At 39.0% G+C, this 16,688-nt stretch overlaps 1 protein-coding gene across 1 annotated transcript; it reads right to left on the minus strand.

Annotated features, from left to right (window-relative positions):
* Nucleotides 1–14,839: 14,839 nt before the first annotated feature.
* LOC127129780 (uncharacterized) lies at nt 14,840–15,550 on the minus strand. Its single transcript, XM_051058905.1, has one exon. The coding sequence runs from the start codon at nt 15,548–15,550 to the stop codon at nt 14,840–14,842; it is 711 nt and encodes a 236-aa protein (XP_050914862.1).
* Between the last annotated feature and the right edge of the window lie 1,138 nt (nt 15,551–16,688).

Here is a 16,688-nt window from a genome sequence, read left to right on the forward strand (position 1 = left end):
AAGGGAAAGACTTGAGTTACTTCCAACAGGGGTCTATTCGTCAGTCAAAATGTTAATCTTGAAGGAGCAAAGGTTTGTTCATGATCTGTCATACTCGCTAGGCGAAACCCACGTGTTATGCAAACAAAAAAAAAAAAAAAAAAAAAAAAACGAAAAAAATAATAATAAAATAAATAAATAAAATATAATAGAAAAATCTCAGACTTGGACCTCTCTCAAAAGCCCACTAAGCTACCAATATTAGGCTATAAATACTAGAGTTTTCATTGGAACAAAACCCTGGACAAAACCTGGAGAGAAACCTAGACAGCGAGAGTGAGAATTAATCTGCAGCAACCTCCAGGCAACTCTGAAAGGTTCATTCTGACTCACACACTTTCAGCTCAAGCAAACCGTAACATTGGTTTGCAAATCCAGCCGTGCCATTTGATTTCAACCGATCTCTCCAATCAGGTTTTCCCTTATTCCCATTACCTTTGTGCTTTGAAGTTGAATACTCTGAATATTTGAGGTATGATGGATGAATTTCATTAGGTTTTTGCCCACGGGTTCATAATTAATTATGAATGTATATATAATGCCTTGAATGCTTAATCGTTTAATTTCTGAAGTGTATGCCACAGGGTTTGAGGTTTTTGAAACCATACTGTTATCCATGAAAAAAATGCTTATCGTGTTTCACTAACCCTTTTGTTGAGTTTTTGTGAAGGCTCGCATGACTTTTGCAGGGATAGCTCGCTGGATATTCCACTTTTCTTGTGGGATACCATTTGGGAGATTTATTTTGATTGCCTTGTTGGCACGTTTACTTTATACATGTTTGTTTTGTATGTGTTCGTATCCCCACAGGTAGCGCGGTTCCTTCGTCAAGGACTGCCTTTTTGCATGAGCATCCCTAACCCTACCAACTCATTGATTTTTCTTCTCCTAAGAACATGTTAACTCCTTCTACTACAGGCGAGTAAGTCTCCAAAGGTCGAGCATTCGGTAGATTGCGTAGTAACGTCGTTCGTCCAAAACCCAATCCATAACCCCGTAGTTAGCCGAACTACGGCTTGCTCTGATTCTCATTCCAGATGAGATACGTAGGCATAAGACGCGATGTCTTAGCGAGCACAATTACCCTTAACCCCTAGGTAGCCGAGCTACGAAGACTCTAATTCTCATATTCAAATGAGATACGTATGTAGTGGATGCGACATCCGTGCGAGTCATTTTCTTTTGACCCCTTTTTTTTAGTAAATAACACATTAGTTAAACCCACACCCTTTAGACAAGAACTACAAAAGTGGATCCCGTAGAGTACTACGGATGCGTAGGGGTGCTAATACCTTCCCTTGCATAATCGACTCCCGAACCCAAGATTTGGTTGCGAGACCCTGTCTTGTCCTTTCCTTTTTCCAGGTTTACTTCGAGCATTTCCTTTCCCTCCTTTGGGATAAATAACGCACGGTGGCGACTCTCCTGTCTTTCTACGCCGGTTGTTTTTTTTCGCATTCCATTTTTCAGGTTGCGACATATTGCATATTATTTCTTTCCTGATTCATTTTGCTGACCCAGAACACAACCCATAGAATCATCAAGCACAGTTAAGTACATAATCAACGGTCTCCATTCAATAGGCGGAGACAGAATCGGAGGTTCGGACAAATATTCTTTGATCCTGTCAAAAGTTTTCTGGCAATCCTTGGTCCAATCATGATGCTGATCTTTCTGGAGGAGTTTGAATATGGGCGCACATGTGGGATATAAATCTCGAAATGTAATTCAAGCGGCCAAGAAAACCTCGGACTTGCTACTCTGTTTTGGTCGCAGGCATCTCTTGTATTGCTTTGACCTTGGCAGGATCAACTTCAATACCTCTTTCACTGACAATAAAGCCCAGTAACTTGCCGGAACGGACTCCAAATGTACACTTGTTCGGATTCAGGCGGATTTTGTACTTCCTCAAACGCTGGAAAAGCTTCAACAAGTGCTCTACATGTTCAACTTCCGTTTTGCGACTTTGCAATCATATCATCAACATACACCTAAGTTTCCTTGTGCATCATGTCATGAAACAAGGTAGTCATAGCACGTTGATACGTGGCTCCGACGTTCTTCAAACCGAAGGGCATCACTCGATAACAAAATGTTCCCCAAGGTGTGATGAATGTTGTCTTCTCCATATCCTCGGGTGCCATTTTAATCTGATTATATCCGGAAAATCCATCCATAAATGAGAAGACATTGAATTTATCTGTATTGTCTACCAACATATCAATATGTGGTAGAGGGAAATCATCTTTCGAACTAGCTTTATTCAAGTCACGGTAATCCACACACATTCAGACTTTTCCATCTTTCTTAGGCACAGGCACAATATTGGCCACCCATTGAGGATATATAGAAGTCACCAGAAACCCCGTATCTATCTGCTTCTGAACTTCTTCTTTAATCTTCACTGGCATATCAGGATGAGTTCTTCTAAGCTTCTGCTTCACAGGTACACACTCAGGCTTTAACGACAAGATATGTTGCACGATATCAGTATCTAGACCAGGCATGTCTTTATATGACCAGGCAAAGACGTCGATACATTCTCGTAGCAATTCAATCAACCCCTTCTTAACAGATTCTTCCAGGAGTGCCCCAATCTTCACTTCACGAATGCAGTCTTCAGACCCCAAGTTGATTGTTTCTAGAGTCTCAAGATGTGGTTGAATGATCTTCTCCTCTTGCTCAAGCAGACGGGTAATCTCATCAGGAATCTCTTCAACATCATCTTCGTCTTCCTCAAATACAGGGAACTCAAAGTTGGGAGATGGTGTTGGATCATTATGTTCAATGGGTTTGATTAACCTGCATAATGATTTTGAGTATAAAAGAGATTTTAGAAGCAAATCCTTATGCAGATGAAAAGTTGATTTTATTTTCTTTTTTAGGGTTTTATAGTGATCACCAATTTCATACAAAAAATCAAAAATGAAAAATAATTTTGGAAAACAAACATTTAACATGTGATTATTGAATGAATATCATTGTATTAATCAAATTATGCCAGCAATGGCTTCACTTCTCCTTTTGGAATGGGAGAAGGGTTTTTAAAAAATGAACACATTACGTTGACTTATGGATAACTGTTGGAACATCAACAACGAACCAATTATTGCAGATTCCTCCAGGTATGACAAAATTTCCAAGGTCTTCCTCTTCATCATCTTCGACAATGGCAGCAGCTTCCTGATCTTCAACGGTGTGGACAAAACCTCCACTCTGGAACAGCCCACGATCATTGGAAATACCCGAAGAATACCATATGCCAGCCCGGGACTTGTTATCTTCCAACTTGATCATCTTCCCCAAACCTGTAGTTGCGTCATTCTCAATGGCCAACTTCGCATCATTATAGGAGACAAATGAAGAAAGTCCTTTCCTTGAAGGCTCAGCAATAGACAAGGCTTGGAATAGAGTCCCAACCTCATCCTCAATATCAATATAGGAAAAGGAAGATAAATGACTGACCAGGAGAGCCTTCTCTCCCCCTATCACCACCAACTTTTTGTTCTTCACGAACTTCAACTTTTGGTGTAGGGTGGATGTCACGGCGCCTACCTCGTGAATCCATGGTCTGCCAAGCAAACAGCTATAAGACGGATGAATATCCATGGCCTGGAAGGTGATATGGAAATCACCAGGTCCAATCTTGATTGGGAGTTCTAATTGGCCAATCACAGTTTTACGCGATCCATCGAAAGCCTTCACTACCACTCCATTTTGCCTCATGGGAGGCCCCTGATATGAAAGTTTGGAAAGAGTGGACTTTGGCAATACATTAAGCGATGATCCTGTGTCCACCAACACATTGGACAAGGCATTATCCTTACAGTTCACAGATATGTGTAAAGCCAAATTGTGGTCTTTTCCCTCCTCGGGAAGATCAGCATCACAGAAGCTCAAACTGTTACAAGCGGTTATATTTGCAACAATGCTATCAAACTGCTCAATTGTGACATTGTGATCCACATATGCCACGTCCAACACCCTCTACAAAGCTTCGCGGTGTGGCTCAAAATTCATCAACAAAGATAAGACAGATATCTTTGACGGAGTTTGAAGCAATTGATCAACAACATTATATTCACTCCTTTTGATGAGCCCCAGCATCTCATCACCATCCTCTTTCAAAATGCCAGACTAGCCAATGAGGATAGGAGTATTATTATTCTTAACAGCAACAGGGTCAACACCCTTTACAACATGAACAAAATTATTGGAAGAAGAAGTCCCCACGGGACTAGCGAGATTAACGGCAGTTCTCTTCACAATGTCTTCATGGGATTTCGGCTGAGCCGAGAAAACAAGACCACTATGGGTTACTCCACTGATATCTGAAATGCTCACCACAGAAGTTGAGGGCAACGACACTTTCTTTCCATCCTCTAGCACGACTGCGTTATATCGGTAAGGAACAACTTTGTCTGATACATACGGGACAGGACCCGCTGGCTTAATCACAAGAGCTGGCGATACCTTCTTCTTGTTGCCATCATATCTGATAACAACAGGCTCAGGAATTTTAAACACGGGAGTGATAACATCGACCTCGTCCTCGTTACGATTCTGAAGTATCTCAATCATCCCTTGATCTATCATATTTTGGATGTCCTTTCTCACTTGACGGCATCCTCTCTCATTGATAGTGCACACCTGGCACCTATCATGATCATGCTCATAATGGTTGTGTTCACACAACATATTATGCATCTCAACCAAGGACTGCCTTATGTCATTCACATAAAGGACTTTGTACTTGCCAGGACAACCCTGAACCATATTAACAACTGCTTTCCCATGCTCAGGCAATGGGTTCTTCTTCACATTTGGATCTGCGTCCTCAAAAAACAGTATCCCACTTCTCACAAGGTCTTGCACCTTGGTCTTCAATGTATAGCAGTTCTCAACATCATGTCTGGGAGCGCCGAAATGATATACACAATGGAGTTCGGGCTTATACCACCACTGAGGATTGGTTGGTACAGCGGGAGGATCTCATGGAGTTATAAGCTTCCTATCGATCAAAGAAGGATAAAGCTTAGCACATGTCATCGGAATCGGGTCAAAGGTTACCATCTTCCTCTCGTAGTTGCTGGTGTTGGTGTTATTATTATTGCGAGGCTGATAAGCTTGTTGCTGTTGACGATGTTGTTGTTGTGGTTGTTGTTGAACTTCTCTGAAAGCAGTTGCTATATGAGCCACCTGGTGTTGGTTGATAGTTGGACGTACATCCTTCCTCCTTATAGAGGGCCTTCTTTTAACATGGGAAGACACAGCATGAGTCTCTCCCTCCTTCTTCCTAGCAAAGCCTCCATACTTCTTTGCTGTGGAACCGTCATCTCGAGACAAACGTCCTTCACGGACCCCATCTTCTAGTCTCATCCCCATATTCACCATTTCGGTGAAGTCTGAGGGAGCACTAGCAATCATTCTTTCATAATAGAAAGAGCTCAAAGTCTTCAGGGAGATCTTTGTCATCTCCTTCTCTTCCAGGGGTGGCACTATCTGAGCTTCCAGTTCTCGCCATCTTTAGGCGTATTCCTTAAAGGTCTCCTTATCCTTCTGGGATATTTCCCTCAACTGGTCCCTGTCCGGAGCCATATCCATATTATATTTGTACTGCTTTACAAAGGCCTCGCCTAGATCGTTGAAAGTGAGGATGCTTGCACTTTCCAGCCCCATATACCACCGGAGCGCAGCACCTGTCCGACTATCCTGAAAGTAGTGAATCCGCAGTTGGTCGTTGTCAGTCTGTGTTAACATCTTGCGAGCATACATCACAAGATGGCTGAGTGGGCATGTATTTCCCTTGTACTTCTCAAAGTCAGGCACTTTGAATTTAACAGGGATCTTCATGTTGGGCACCAGGCACAACTCAGCAACACTTTTCCCAAAGAGGTCCTTACCCTTCAAAGTCTTCAGTTCCTTGCGCAACTCAAGGAATTGATCTTTCATTTCGTTCATCTTTTCATATACGTCCGGGCCCTCAGATGGCTTGAAATGATAAATGGTGTCTTCAACACGGAGAAGGGTGTGCACAACGGGTGGTGGCACAGACAGGACTGGGCTAGATGCTGGCATAGAAGCGAGAGTAGGGGCGAAGCCCTCTAGCATGAAATTAGAAGGCATTCCCGAAGGGAATCCAGCTGGCATAGTCGGAGCAAAGTGGGCTGTTGCAGCGGGCACAGTTGAAGTAGCTATCTCAGATATGACCGTCCTCGCGGGAGGAGTTGCAGGAGTTGGTGAAGCTTGACTTTGCGCAGCCAGAATTGACTCCATCATGGTAGTTAGCCTAGCAATCTCCTCCTTCAAATCCCAGTTCTCTTGCTCGATATGTTCCATTATCTTTGGATGATTTGATCTGGTATTATACCGGTGCGTCAGCTTGTCTTCAAAATAAATGAAGAGCAAAGAGTTAGACCACTGATCAAGAGCTTGGAACAAAACCTGCTTATGCATATGATGCATGCAATGTTTGTGCATATGGTTTGTTTTTTAATCAGAGGAACTTTTTAGAGATCTATTTGCAAATATTTGGAAAATATTGAACTTTTAAGACACATATGGAATACTCATAGCAATAATATTTGGAAACTTTTTACACCAAAGAAGTAGTACAGTTTTGGTAACCAAATACAATACAAGAGAAAAGGAGAATAAACATCCTATGGATCCCTATAAGCAATCATCCAAAGCCTTCGAGATCGGAAGATAAGTTGTACGAAGCCTCTTCACCTCTCTCTCATAGGCTGCTTCCATATCGGCCTTCTCCTTGGCTAGCTGATCATACTTCCTCTTCCAAAACCTAGATGAGTGAGGGAGAAGAGAAGTAACGACATCATCAGGCTCATCAATAACCTGATGCTCTAGAAACTCTATCACTGCATCCTTATCTTTGAGCTGCTGAAGAAGTTCCTCACGCTCACGAACCCATGCACGCGAACGGTCTTCGTCTCTCAACTCCTCTACTCCTTGGTTAAGGAGGGTTGAAGGCCTAACCATAACCATAGGGGTAGGTCTCGGATATTCGTACGGCATGCGATACTCGAGAGCTCTCTTCCTCACCCAAGCGGTGTAAGGTTCCAAAGCAATACAATTCTTCGGACCAAGCTCATTCCTCCCTTTCCTATGAATCTTGCGCCAGGCGCGAACCATCATATCCTTCAGGTTTTGGGGATCTTTACCCTCTTGAAAGAATAAGCCTTCCAACAAAATGTTGTTAGGTCTATCCTTTAAGGGGAACCCAAGTTGACGGCGAGCCAAAGCAGGGTTGTAGTTAATTCCACCACAAGTACCAAGAAGAGGGACATTTGAGAATTCACCACAAGAGTCAATAATCTGAACACCATCATAAACACGGTTATACCAAGAGATATCATCATTAGTGAGAGACATAAGTCTCGTGGACCACCGTAGACATCCCTTGCTCTCCTTGAAGGCAAGCGTCTGAGGCTAGTGCGAAATAAACCACTTGTACAACAGAGGCAAACATCACACAATGGAACCACCACCCTTTGCATTCCTCATATACAAAGAGAAATAAGTGTCACCCAACAGAGTCGGAACAGGATTAAGAGAAGAGACAATCCTAATAGTGTTCACATCCACAAAGTTGTCGATGTTGGGGAATAACACTAGTCCATAGATAAAGAGTACAAATACGGCTTCAAAAGCTTCCTTACTCATGGCCTTCCCAAACAAAGTAGCTTTGGCAATCAGAAAATCAGATGGAAGACCTTGAATTCCACCTTTGGTAGTCATATGAGCAACAATGTCAGATACATCCATATGAAGCACGTCAGCAATCTCTTGGGAAGACGGAATCTTCTCCAAACCACTGAATGGCAACTGGTCAAGAATAGGTATACCCACATGATAAGCATACTCCTCTAGTGTAGGCAAAAGCTGGAAATCCGGAAAAGTGAAGCACCGATATAAAGGATCGTAGAACTGCACTAACATACTCATCAGACCTTCATCCACCTTAGTAGAAAGAATAGACAGGAGCTTCCCATGGCGAGCTTTGAAATCCAAGGGCTCTAATACATAAGATGTCAAACTCATTAACTCTTTCAAGTCGGGTTGTCGGAAACTGTACTTCTTCGTATTCCTTATTTGCTTATCCATGTCTGAAAATTTGCAGATAGACCTCTTAAGTTCCTTGAAATTTTTTATTGTTGATGACATGAATGCAAATGAATGCATGAATGCAACAATCACACTCAAGTATCAAGCAAGTCACACCACACAAAGGTCACGGGATGGCTCTCGTCATTGTCAATATCAATCATCCATTTTGGTGGATTATGGTTTACACCTTATCAACACCCAAGTTCCATTGCTATTGAGAATGTACGAGAATGGATCAACCGCAAATCAAGGGTTTATTGTAAGTCACGAGCATGGAGTCTCGATTAAGAACCACCCAAAGGGAGTTTACTATGGTTAAACCTGACAATCATGTTCTAAAAAGGTTCCCATAGTCATCATCTCGTCTTTCAGATATTATCGGATAAAACGACTACTCGTATTCCAAAAATATTCTCAAGAGGGACTCTTATGAGTGTAGTATCGCGTAACAATCGCCTCAAGTCTTACACTTGAACGACCTTCACACTACGTCCTAAAATAGGCCAAGATAGGCTAGGTATCTAAGGTCCTTGGCTTCTAAGGTTTATATTGGAAAGAGTAATGCCTAACCACGACTACTCGTGTGACATTATTGATCCCCACAAGACCTCCACCAAGTGAATGGGCTCGCAATTCAACTTGTTAAGGAATAACTCCACACAAGTCAACAAGACTATGTCATTCTCCTATCATAAGTGCACTCGAGTTCGGGTATAGAACTCATCTCACAAGAAACCACCAAGCATACAAGCAATTAATATATCAAGCAATTCATACATTACAAACAATACAGTCATCCCAAATTTGCACAAAAATATGTCACAAATAAATATAAACATACAACACGCATAAGCAAAAAGTAGGCTAAACCCACTAGAGAATATCGTCCCCAGAAGAGTCTCCACTTTTCTGTAGCGGGGTTTTCGTTACCTTTAGGTTTATTGACTAAACCAAAAGTCAACATACAATTCGAGTCGCCACCGCACTTTTATTTGTCCAAAGGAAAGGCTAAAAAGCGAACAAAAACCAAGTAAGAAGTTTTTCAAATAAAAAACTAATAAAAATGTCAGAGATCTGGGTAAGGGGGGTGGTTATGAAATGGGAAGGTTTTACACATCCAAAACATCCTTAGTACTCTAAGGGAACCCTTTTTGCAAATATGTGTAGTAGGTTGGTATTTGAGAAAAGATTTGTGCAAAAGATTGGAGGGATGAGAAGAAAATATATTATATTTACAAATTTTGTTGTTTGAATGGATGAACCATTGCCTACGTACCATCACAAAGGTAGGATCAAAACCTCGTAGTTCGGGGTAAAAATCTCAAAGATTGGTGATTTGATTTGACCAAAAGCCTTAAGGTCTTTTGTTATCAAAGGGAGAAAACTCAACCTAAACCAACAATCCACCATGCGAGGAAGGCTTCAACATACTAGTGAGGGGTTAACCCTATAATAAGTATAGAAGACTTATAATCCAATCACTAAGGATGGGGTGAGATTCACATCAACCACTATGATAACTCAAACCTATGACTAATGTTTTTGAAAAGGTTTTAACAAAGGTGGCCATTAGAACCACAAAAAACAACTTGAAGTGAGTTATATTTACAAGTTAGATGTATTTACAAAATGAGGTCAAAGTTGGATTAATGTTTATTCACAATGAGTATTTATGAAAAGAGTTTGAAAAGTCAAAGGCATGAGGCCTAGGTTTCTAATTTAAAAAAAACAAAGTCAAAGTTTTGAAGAAAAGACTTTGGCTTGGTTAGAGTGAGGAGAAGAAGAGAAGGGCTAGTCCTAAAGCATACAAAGATGAGAGGGAAAAGATAAACCCTTGGAGTTCCTTTTCTTGAAATCATAGAGATGATTCAAGATGCTCCTTTCTTTTGGACTTAGCAAACACACAAGCAATCAAACAATTTGGATTCATGCTCCTATGATCTCCATTTGGCTTGTCTCTCTTAACTTGGCTATTCATGACAATGGTCCTCTTTACTGTCTCAAGATGGAATCCCTATCACACTAGAGCAAACATCAAAAAGTTCACAACACAATAAGGGGAATGGACAAAGAATAAGTTTAGATGAGAAGTCCTTTAAATTCAACTTTGAAATTTAGCATTCTAAAGACATGAGGCCTAGTTGCTCTTTAACAAGTTTAGCATTTTAAAGGCATGAGGCCTATTTGCTCTTGAACTCCTTTAAGCATGGGTATGTCCTAATTCTAAGTCCTTTCTCCTTTTTGCATTGGGTTCACACAAAACAAAGACAAAACAACCACAAGACAACAATATATTTATATACAATAATGAGCTCAAATGAGCAAAAGAAAAATGACATAAACATAAAATATGTGCTCGAGTGAGCAAAGGGAAAAGCAATATGAATAAATGAGCAAGAAATAAATGGCATTAAAAGTAAAGGGCAAGAAATTAAATGCTCAAATTAAAGTTAGTAATTAATGAAGTTATGTTAGTTTGTCATAAGACAATGTAGCGCTATGTTAAACAATCGTAAGTGGACTAATGTAGTAGTCACACCTATCTGAGGCCGGTCAATAAAACTATAGGCAAATAAACACAAGTTAGAGATCATGACTAGTAAGCCAAGCTCCACAAACTTTCCATGCCAAACAAAAGGGGAAGGGCCTTGTATGGACTTTAGGTTTTTTGCTTGACCAAGAAGCAACCTATCTTGGACACAAAACAACTCACTTGATCTTGGATCATGTTGAGTTTGGTTTGGATCAAAGAAGGTTAAACCTCTCATTTGTCAAGACCAACCACAAGACATTAACTCATTGGCCAAATGATGAAAAGAGTGGGATGAAGATGAAAGGGAGGGAAAGAGAATTCAAGTATCAAACTCAATTGGTCCAATGTGAACCAAGTCAACATCAATCAATGCTAAACAGAAAAGAAATGAAGATTACAAGTCAACAAGTCAAACATAATTTTTTGGTATTTTTTGAATTAAAATAAAATGCAAAAATAAAATAATCAAATAAGGTCAAACCTCAAATTCAATTCAAATCAACTTCAACAAGTCCAATTAAATTCTCATAGGTCTAACATGGTCAAACAAACTTTGACAAATTTTCTCAAAATTTTTAGAAATCAGAGACTATTTTAAAACAATAAAAAACAATAAAAATAACACAATATGAATTAAAATCTCAAATAAATCTCAAATCAAATAAGAAATTTATGAGACTATTTTTCATTGACTTATCATGATCCATATGTGTTAGGAAAATATTTTTGGATTTTTCAAATATCAGAAAGTATTTTAAAATGAATTAAAACTATTAAAAACCAAATAATTCACAAAAAATATTAAATGAAGTCACAAAAATAATTAAAAATCAAAATATGAAACTAGATTTTTCAAGAAAATTTTTGGAATTGGTCTCATATTTTTGTGACTTCAAATAAATTTTCTATGAATTTTTGAAAATAAAAGGAATTAACTGAAATTAAAAGAAAATAGGAATAATAGAAAAAAGCACAGCCACCAGATTAAACTCATTAATTGATGTGGCAAGGAGAAACAGATCAGATGCAAGGGCGCATGGTACGCTGGAGTCAAATGCGCGGCGTAATGCATTAAATCAAGTAATCACAATGGATGCCCAGGATTATAACATTGAGACACGATCCAAGGGCTGGGAAACATAGACGTGGGGATGGTGGTGGAAACCACCATCTTCTCCGGTGAGATACCAGATTCCGGCCACCACTTGTAGAGAAAAAATTTGTAATGAAAATAAAAAATAAGGACATCAAAATGAAGCTCAGGTGATGTACATCACCCCTGTGCCCATAGATCTTCCTCACTCTTCCTATTTAGAGAGAAATGTGAGATGAAAGATCATGGTATGTCAACTGGAAACGCTTGAAATGAACAATTGAGACCATCACTGGTTTGCCTCAAGTGTGAGGACTTCAGAAAACCACATAAACCAAAGAAAACTACATTGAACTGCAAGATCTAGATCCAAAAAGTTTGAAGTTCTACCTCTGAAATGGAGCTTCTAAGGCCACGAATTCTTCAAGATCTTGATCTACTATTGCTCTGGAGATGTAATGGAGAAGATAGGCTAAGGAATTGAGCTTTGAAAATCAACTAATGATGTTGAATTTCAAGCTTGAAAACGAGAGAAAAATCTAAAAATTCCTTTGGTAATGGTTGGGATTTCAATTCTGCAGCACTTCAGGTCTCCACCAGGTTGAGAAATGAATGAGATTGAGTCTTTATTTATAGCTGAAGAGGGTTGTGAAGCATGGTTCGTGTGCATGGAATTTGAACTTTGCTTGCATGGGCCTGTGCAAGCGTGTAGCAGGCCCAAAAATGAGTGAAACACCTTGCTGATACCTCACGGAATGGATTTGGACGTGCACAATGAACTGAACAAGCTTGCATACCAAATTATAACATGAAATTCCAAAATGGACATAAAGAAAGAACTCTTCGAAACTCACACATGGAAAGTAAAAAATAATAATGCGAGTAATGGTTGGAAAGCCCTTGAAATAAGGAACAAAAGTCATGTTGGGCAAAAATTCATTTGGCACTTGGAAATTAATGAAAACTGGCTGTGAAAGTTTAGGCACAAAACATGTCTAAGTCACTCTTTGAACATTTTCATCAAAACAAGCCTCTTCAAGCCCCTTTGTTTGCATGATACAAGCTCCAAATGAAAACTCCTTCAACATCAAAGTTGTATCTCTTTTCAAGGTGATCAATTTAGACTCAAATTTTGCATCATTTGGATTTTTCATGAAAACGTTATGGGCATTTGAAGTTGGGCACTTTTTCAAATTCAATGATATAGGTACAAGGTGACCTATAATGTTTTGTATTATCACATGTATTTCTTTTAGAATTATGAAATTTTATCCAACATAACATTTGAATTATACATCTTAATCTTTCCAATGCATTTGGTCTCACCTCTAAATCATAAAAATTAAGGAAGTTAGGTCTTTGGGAAGTTGACCCAAAATTATGGTTTCAATCAAAATGACCTATAATGTTTTGAAATGAATGATGACCTTCCAAGTTTCAAATGGATTTTTGATGAACATGAAAATTGTTCATATGGTTATTAATAACATATTTTCTCTCGGGGTCATCTTCATTTAACAAACACATCACACATTGTATCTCAGTGGACCTCAGTTTAGTTAGATGACTTGACTGGTCAACTTTTCAAAAAGCCAAACTTCCAATCTTGATGAATAAATGATTGAGGGGCCTCACGTAGGCTGATATATGCATAAAATAATTAATGAAATAACTTCCCTTGATTAAATTTGATCATAGGCTGAGGTTGCTTCATGAGCAAGGCACAGTCAAGGCACAGTTGAATTAGGGTTTCCTTGGGAAACAATCCTCAAGCCCTTTGGGTTATCTTGATAAAATTGGAAAATTGAGATACTTGGGAGACATATATGATGATTAGGAGCTTTGTGGACCATTTCCATGCTTGTTCTCATCTTCATCTAGCCATTTCATTGAGCTTAGGAGCTTCCTAGGAGCATTGGAGCACATGATCACTTGAGCTTCAAAACAAAAAGAATTAGTGACATATTTTTATGCTTTTGGTTAGTAATCAAAATAAGAAAAGAAATAATATACAATACAAGCATGCTTGGTGGTCTCAACACACTCAAACAAGTCCCAACCCTAGGGTTAAGGAGCCAAACATGCTATGATCCTTGAGGCAATGCACTGAGCAATGATATGATGCCATGAGGGATCTTAGGGTCAAAATTAGGGTCTTACACTTCTTCCAACTGGTACTTGAGATGGTGACAGTTTCTTTCAGCTTCTTCTTTTCTAGAGTACCTCGCGAGACAACTTATCTTTGCACTTTTTGAGAATGTCCTTTAGTTCGCGGATTTGTACTTCAAGGTCGAGCTTAATTTCCTTCTTTTCCATAAGATACCTATCCAATATCCTTCCTAACTCACAAATTCTATATTCAACTTTCTTTAGCTCTTCCTCTTTGTTCTGGATTACTGATATGGAACCTATAAGGATATGATCAAGATCGTCCTTCTAGTCTTCCGATAACCTGGCTCTCTTTTTCCTATCTTCAAGTTCCTTGGCTTTCCCCTTACATTCATCCTTCAAATTTTGATTTTCCAAGATAGCTCGGTTCATCTAAATTCATAATCCAGTATTCTCCAATTCGAGCTCTTTAACCTTAGCAATGAGTTTCTCCATGTCCTCAGAGAGTATAGGCATTGGCTCAGGAATCTTAGGGAAAGCTGAAGCATTAAAGATAAATGGAAAATGGATTACTTCAACTCTCTCTTTCACCTATCGAGTGTAAGGTTCTTTGACAACAGTGTTCCTTTTTCCGAAGTCTTTACCATTTCTAACAATCTTTAACCAAGCCTTCTAATCACTCTTACATCAGGATTACTTGCTTGGATGTCAAAGAGAACAAATGGTTGTTAGTCTTTTTCTTCGGGATGACCATCCATGGAGTAGTCGTGTTGCATCCGGGATAACATAGGGTTATAGTTGATGCAACCTTTAGTTCCTAACAATGGAACATTAGGAAATTCCCCACAGCTGATAATGATGTTTGGGGTTTCCCACTCTATGATATACCATCTAATGGAACTTGCAGTGAGAGAAGCTAGTCTTTGAGGATATTTAAGTTATTTTTCCACAAAAGGGTCTTTTTCAGTCATATGTTGCATGAACCAAGTATAAAGCAAAGGAGCATAACATAACAAAGTTACACCCCTCTTTTCATGTCGAGCGTGAAGGGCATGGTAAATGTCATCCAAGAGAAATGGTTCAGGATTGCCGGAGAGAAAGACTTCTACAGCTACATGATCCACAAACTTTTCAATGTTTGGGAAGAGCACAATCCCATGGATCAATAGAGCCAACACAACATAGAATGCCTTCCAATGTCCTTCTTTCTTGAACTTCAAAGCTAATTCTTCTAAGAACCTCATGGCAAAACCTTTAAAAACCCCTTTCTCGACCCAATTGGCTAGAACAGTTGGGACATTGATACTTAAGGCTAAGTCTATCTTCTTTGGGCCTACTTCCTCTTTAAGCTTTGGAAATGGATTGAAATATTTCAACTTTAGACCCACTATTCTCTCAACTTCTTCCAAAGTAGGAGCTAGTTGGAAATCATCAAATGTGAAATAGCATAGAGGCATATCATAATATTGTGCCAAAGAGCTGATAATCCCATAATCAACTTTCTTAGTCAGAAGGCTCAAAATTTTCCCATAGTCTTTTCCGAACTCATCACGCTTATCGAGAGTCAAATCAGAGATCAATCCTTTCATACTGTCAAGCTTAGGTTCCTTGTACTTAAGTGAGAAAGTGTTTCTTCTGGGAGTTATCATTTTCAAGTTCTCAATTCCTCAAACAAATAAGAGATAACTAAGAGTTTGATTTTTATGATGTTGATGCAATGTATATGGATGAATGTGATACTTTTTTTGTATAATTTCAATAGGCTCGAGGTATGGATAAGTCAGATTGCCTCGTATAGAACAGGGTTCTCACTATGTGTAGTGGTAAATTCATGATCATCAAGCTAGGGATAAGCAAGAAGAAGTTTGATTAAGAGAAGAAGTTTGAAAATGCAATGACATAAGGCCAAAGTTTCTAATTTGCAATATGGTCTAAGTTTAGAAAACAAGCACAAACAAAGAAGTTTTTAAAAGGAGTGAGAGATTTGAAATTTAAGAAGTGGGGAGAAGATGAAGAGACTAATCCGAAACATAAATTTAAAAGTTAAGAGTTGAAAATATCTGACCAATGGGCTGCAATCCAATAGACAAGAATGTCATATAGAAACCCAAATTCCCTTGGACAATAGAATCAAGCAACAAACAATGCACAACATATCAACTTGAAGAGTAAGGCATCAAATAAATATAGCCACATCCAAGCTTAGCAACTCCATGATCTTCTTCAAATTTGCCCATGTAGCAGATGAATTACATAATGCACAAATCACAGGTTCAAAGTAACAGCTTCACAATGATCATGTTTCATATGAATTCAAATAGATCTTCATTGATGTATCAGATGAAGTTTCAATTCTCAAGCACTTGGTTACATGAAAGTTGACATTGGCCAAGTCCTTTGCATGGGGAGTGTTGCCTAAATTCTAAGTCCAATTGGCTCAGATCAAACCAACAGTCCACACAAGATATTTTTTAGGGTTTTTGTCCTTGTTATGTACATTAATGGTCAAAGACCACACAAACAAATACAAGTATACACAAACAAAATATATCACAAAATATGGTCCAAGTGGACAAAGTGAAAATGACATCAATATAAACAATTAGAATGGTATGAATAATGGAAAATGAATAGAGCTTAAAAATTAAATTGTATTGAAAGTAAAGGACTTGAAATTAAATGTTAGTTGTCAATGAGTTATAAGTTAGTATTGCTTTTGCTTTTTGTTTAAGTCATTCTTTGGAGAACACTCAACCCACTTATCACAAGCATGAACCCTTGAACCAA

Source organism: Lathyrus oleraceus, chromosome 3 (assembly GCF_024323335.1).
Source record: "Lathyrus oleraceus cultivar Zhongwan6 chromosome 3, CAAS_Psat_ZW6_1.0, whole genome shotgun sequence".
In the NCBI taxonomy this organism is placed as follows: domain Eukaryota; kingdom Viridiplantae; phylum Streptophyta; class Magnoliopsida; order Fabales; family Fabaceae; genus Lathyrus; species Lathyrus oleraceus.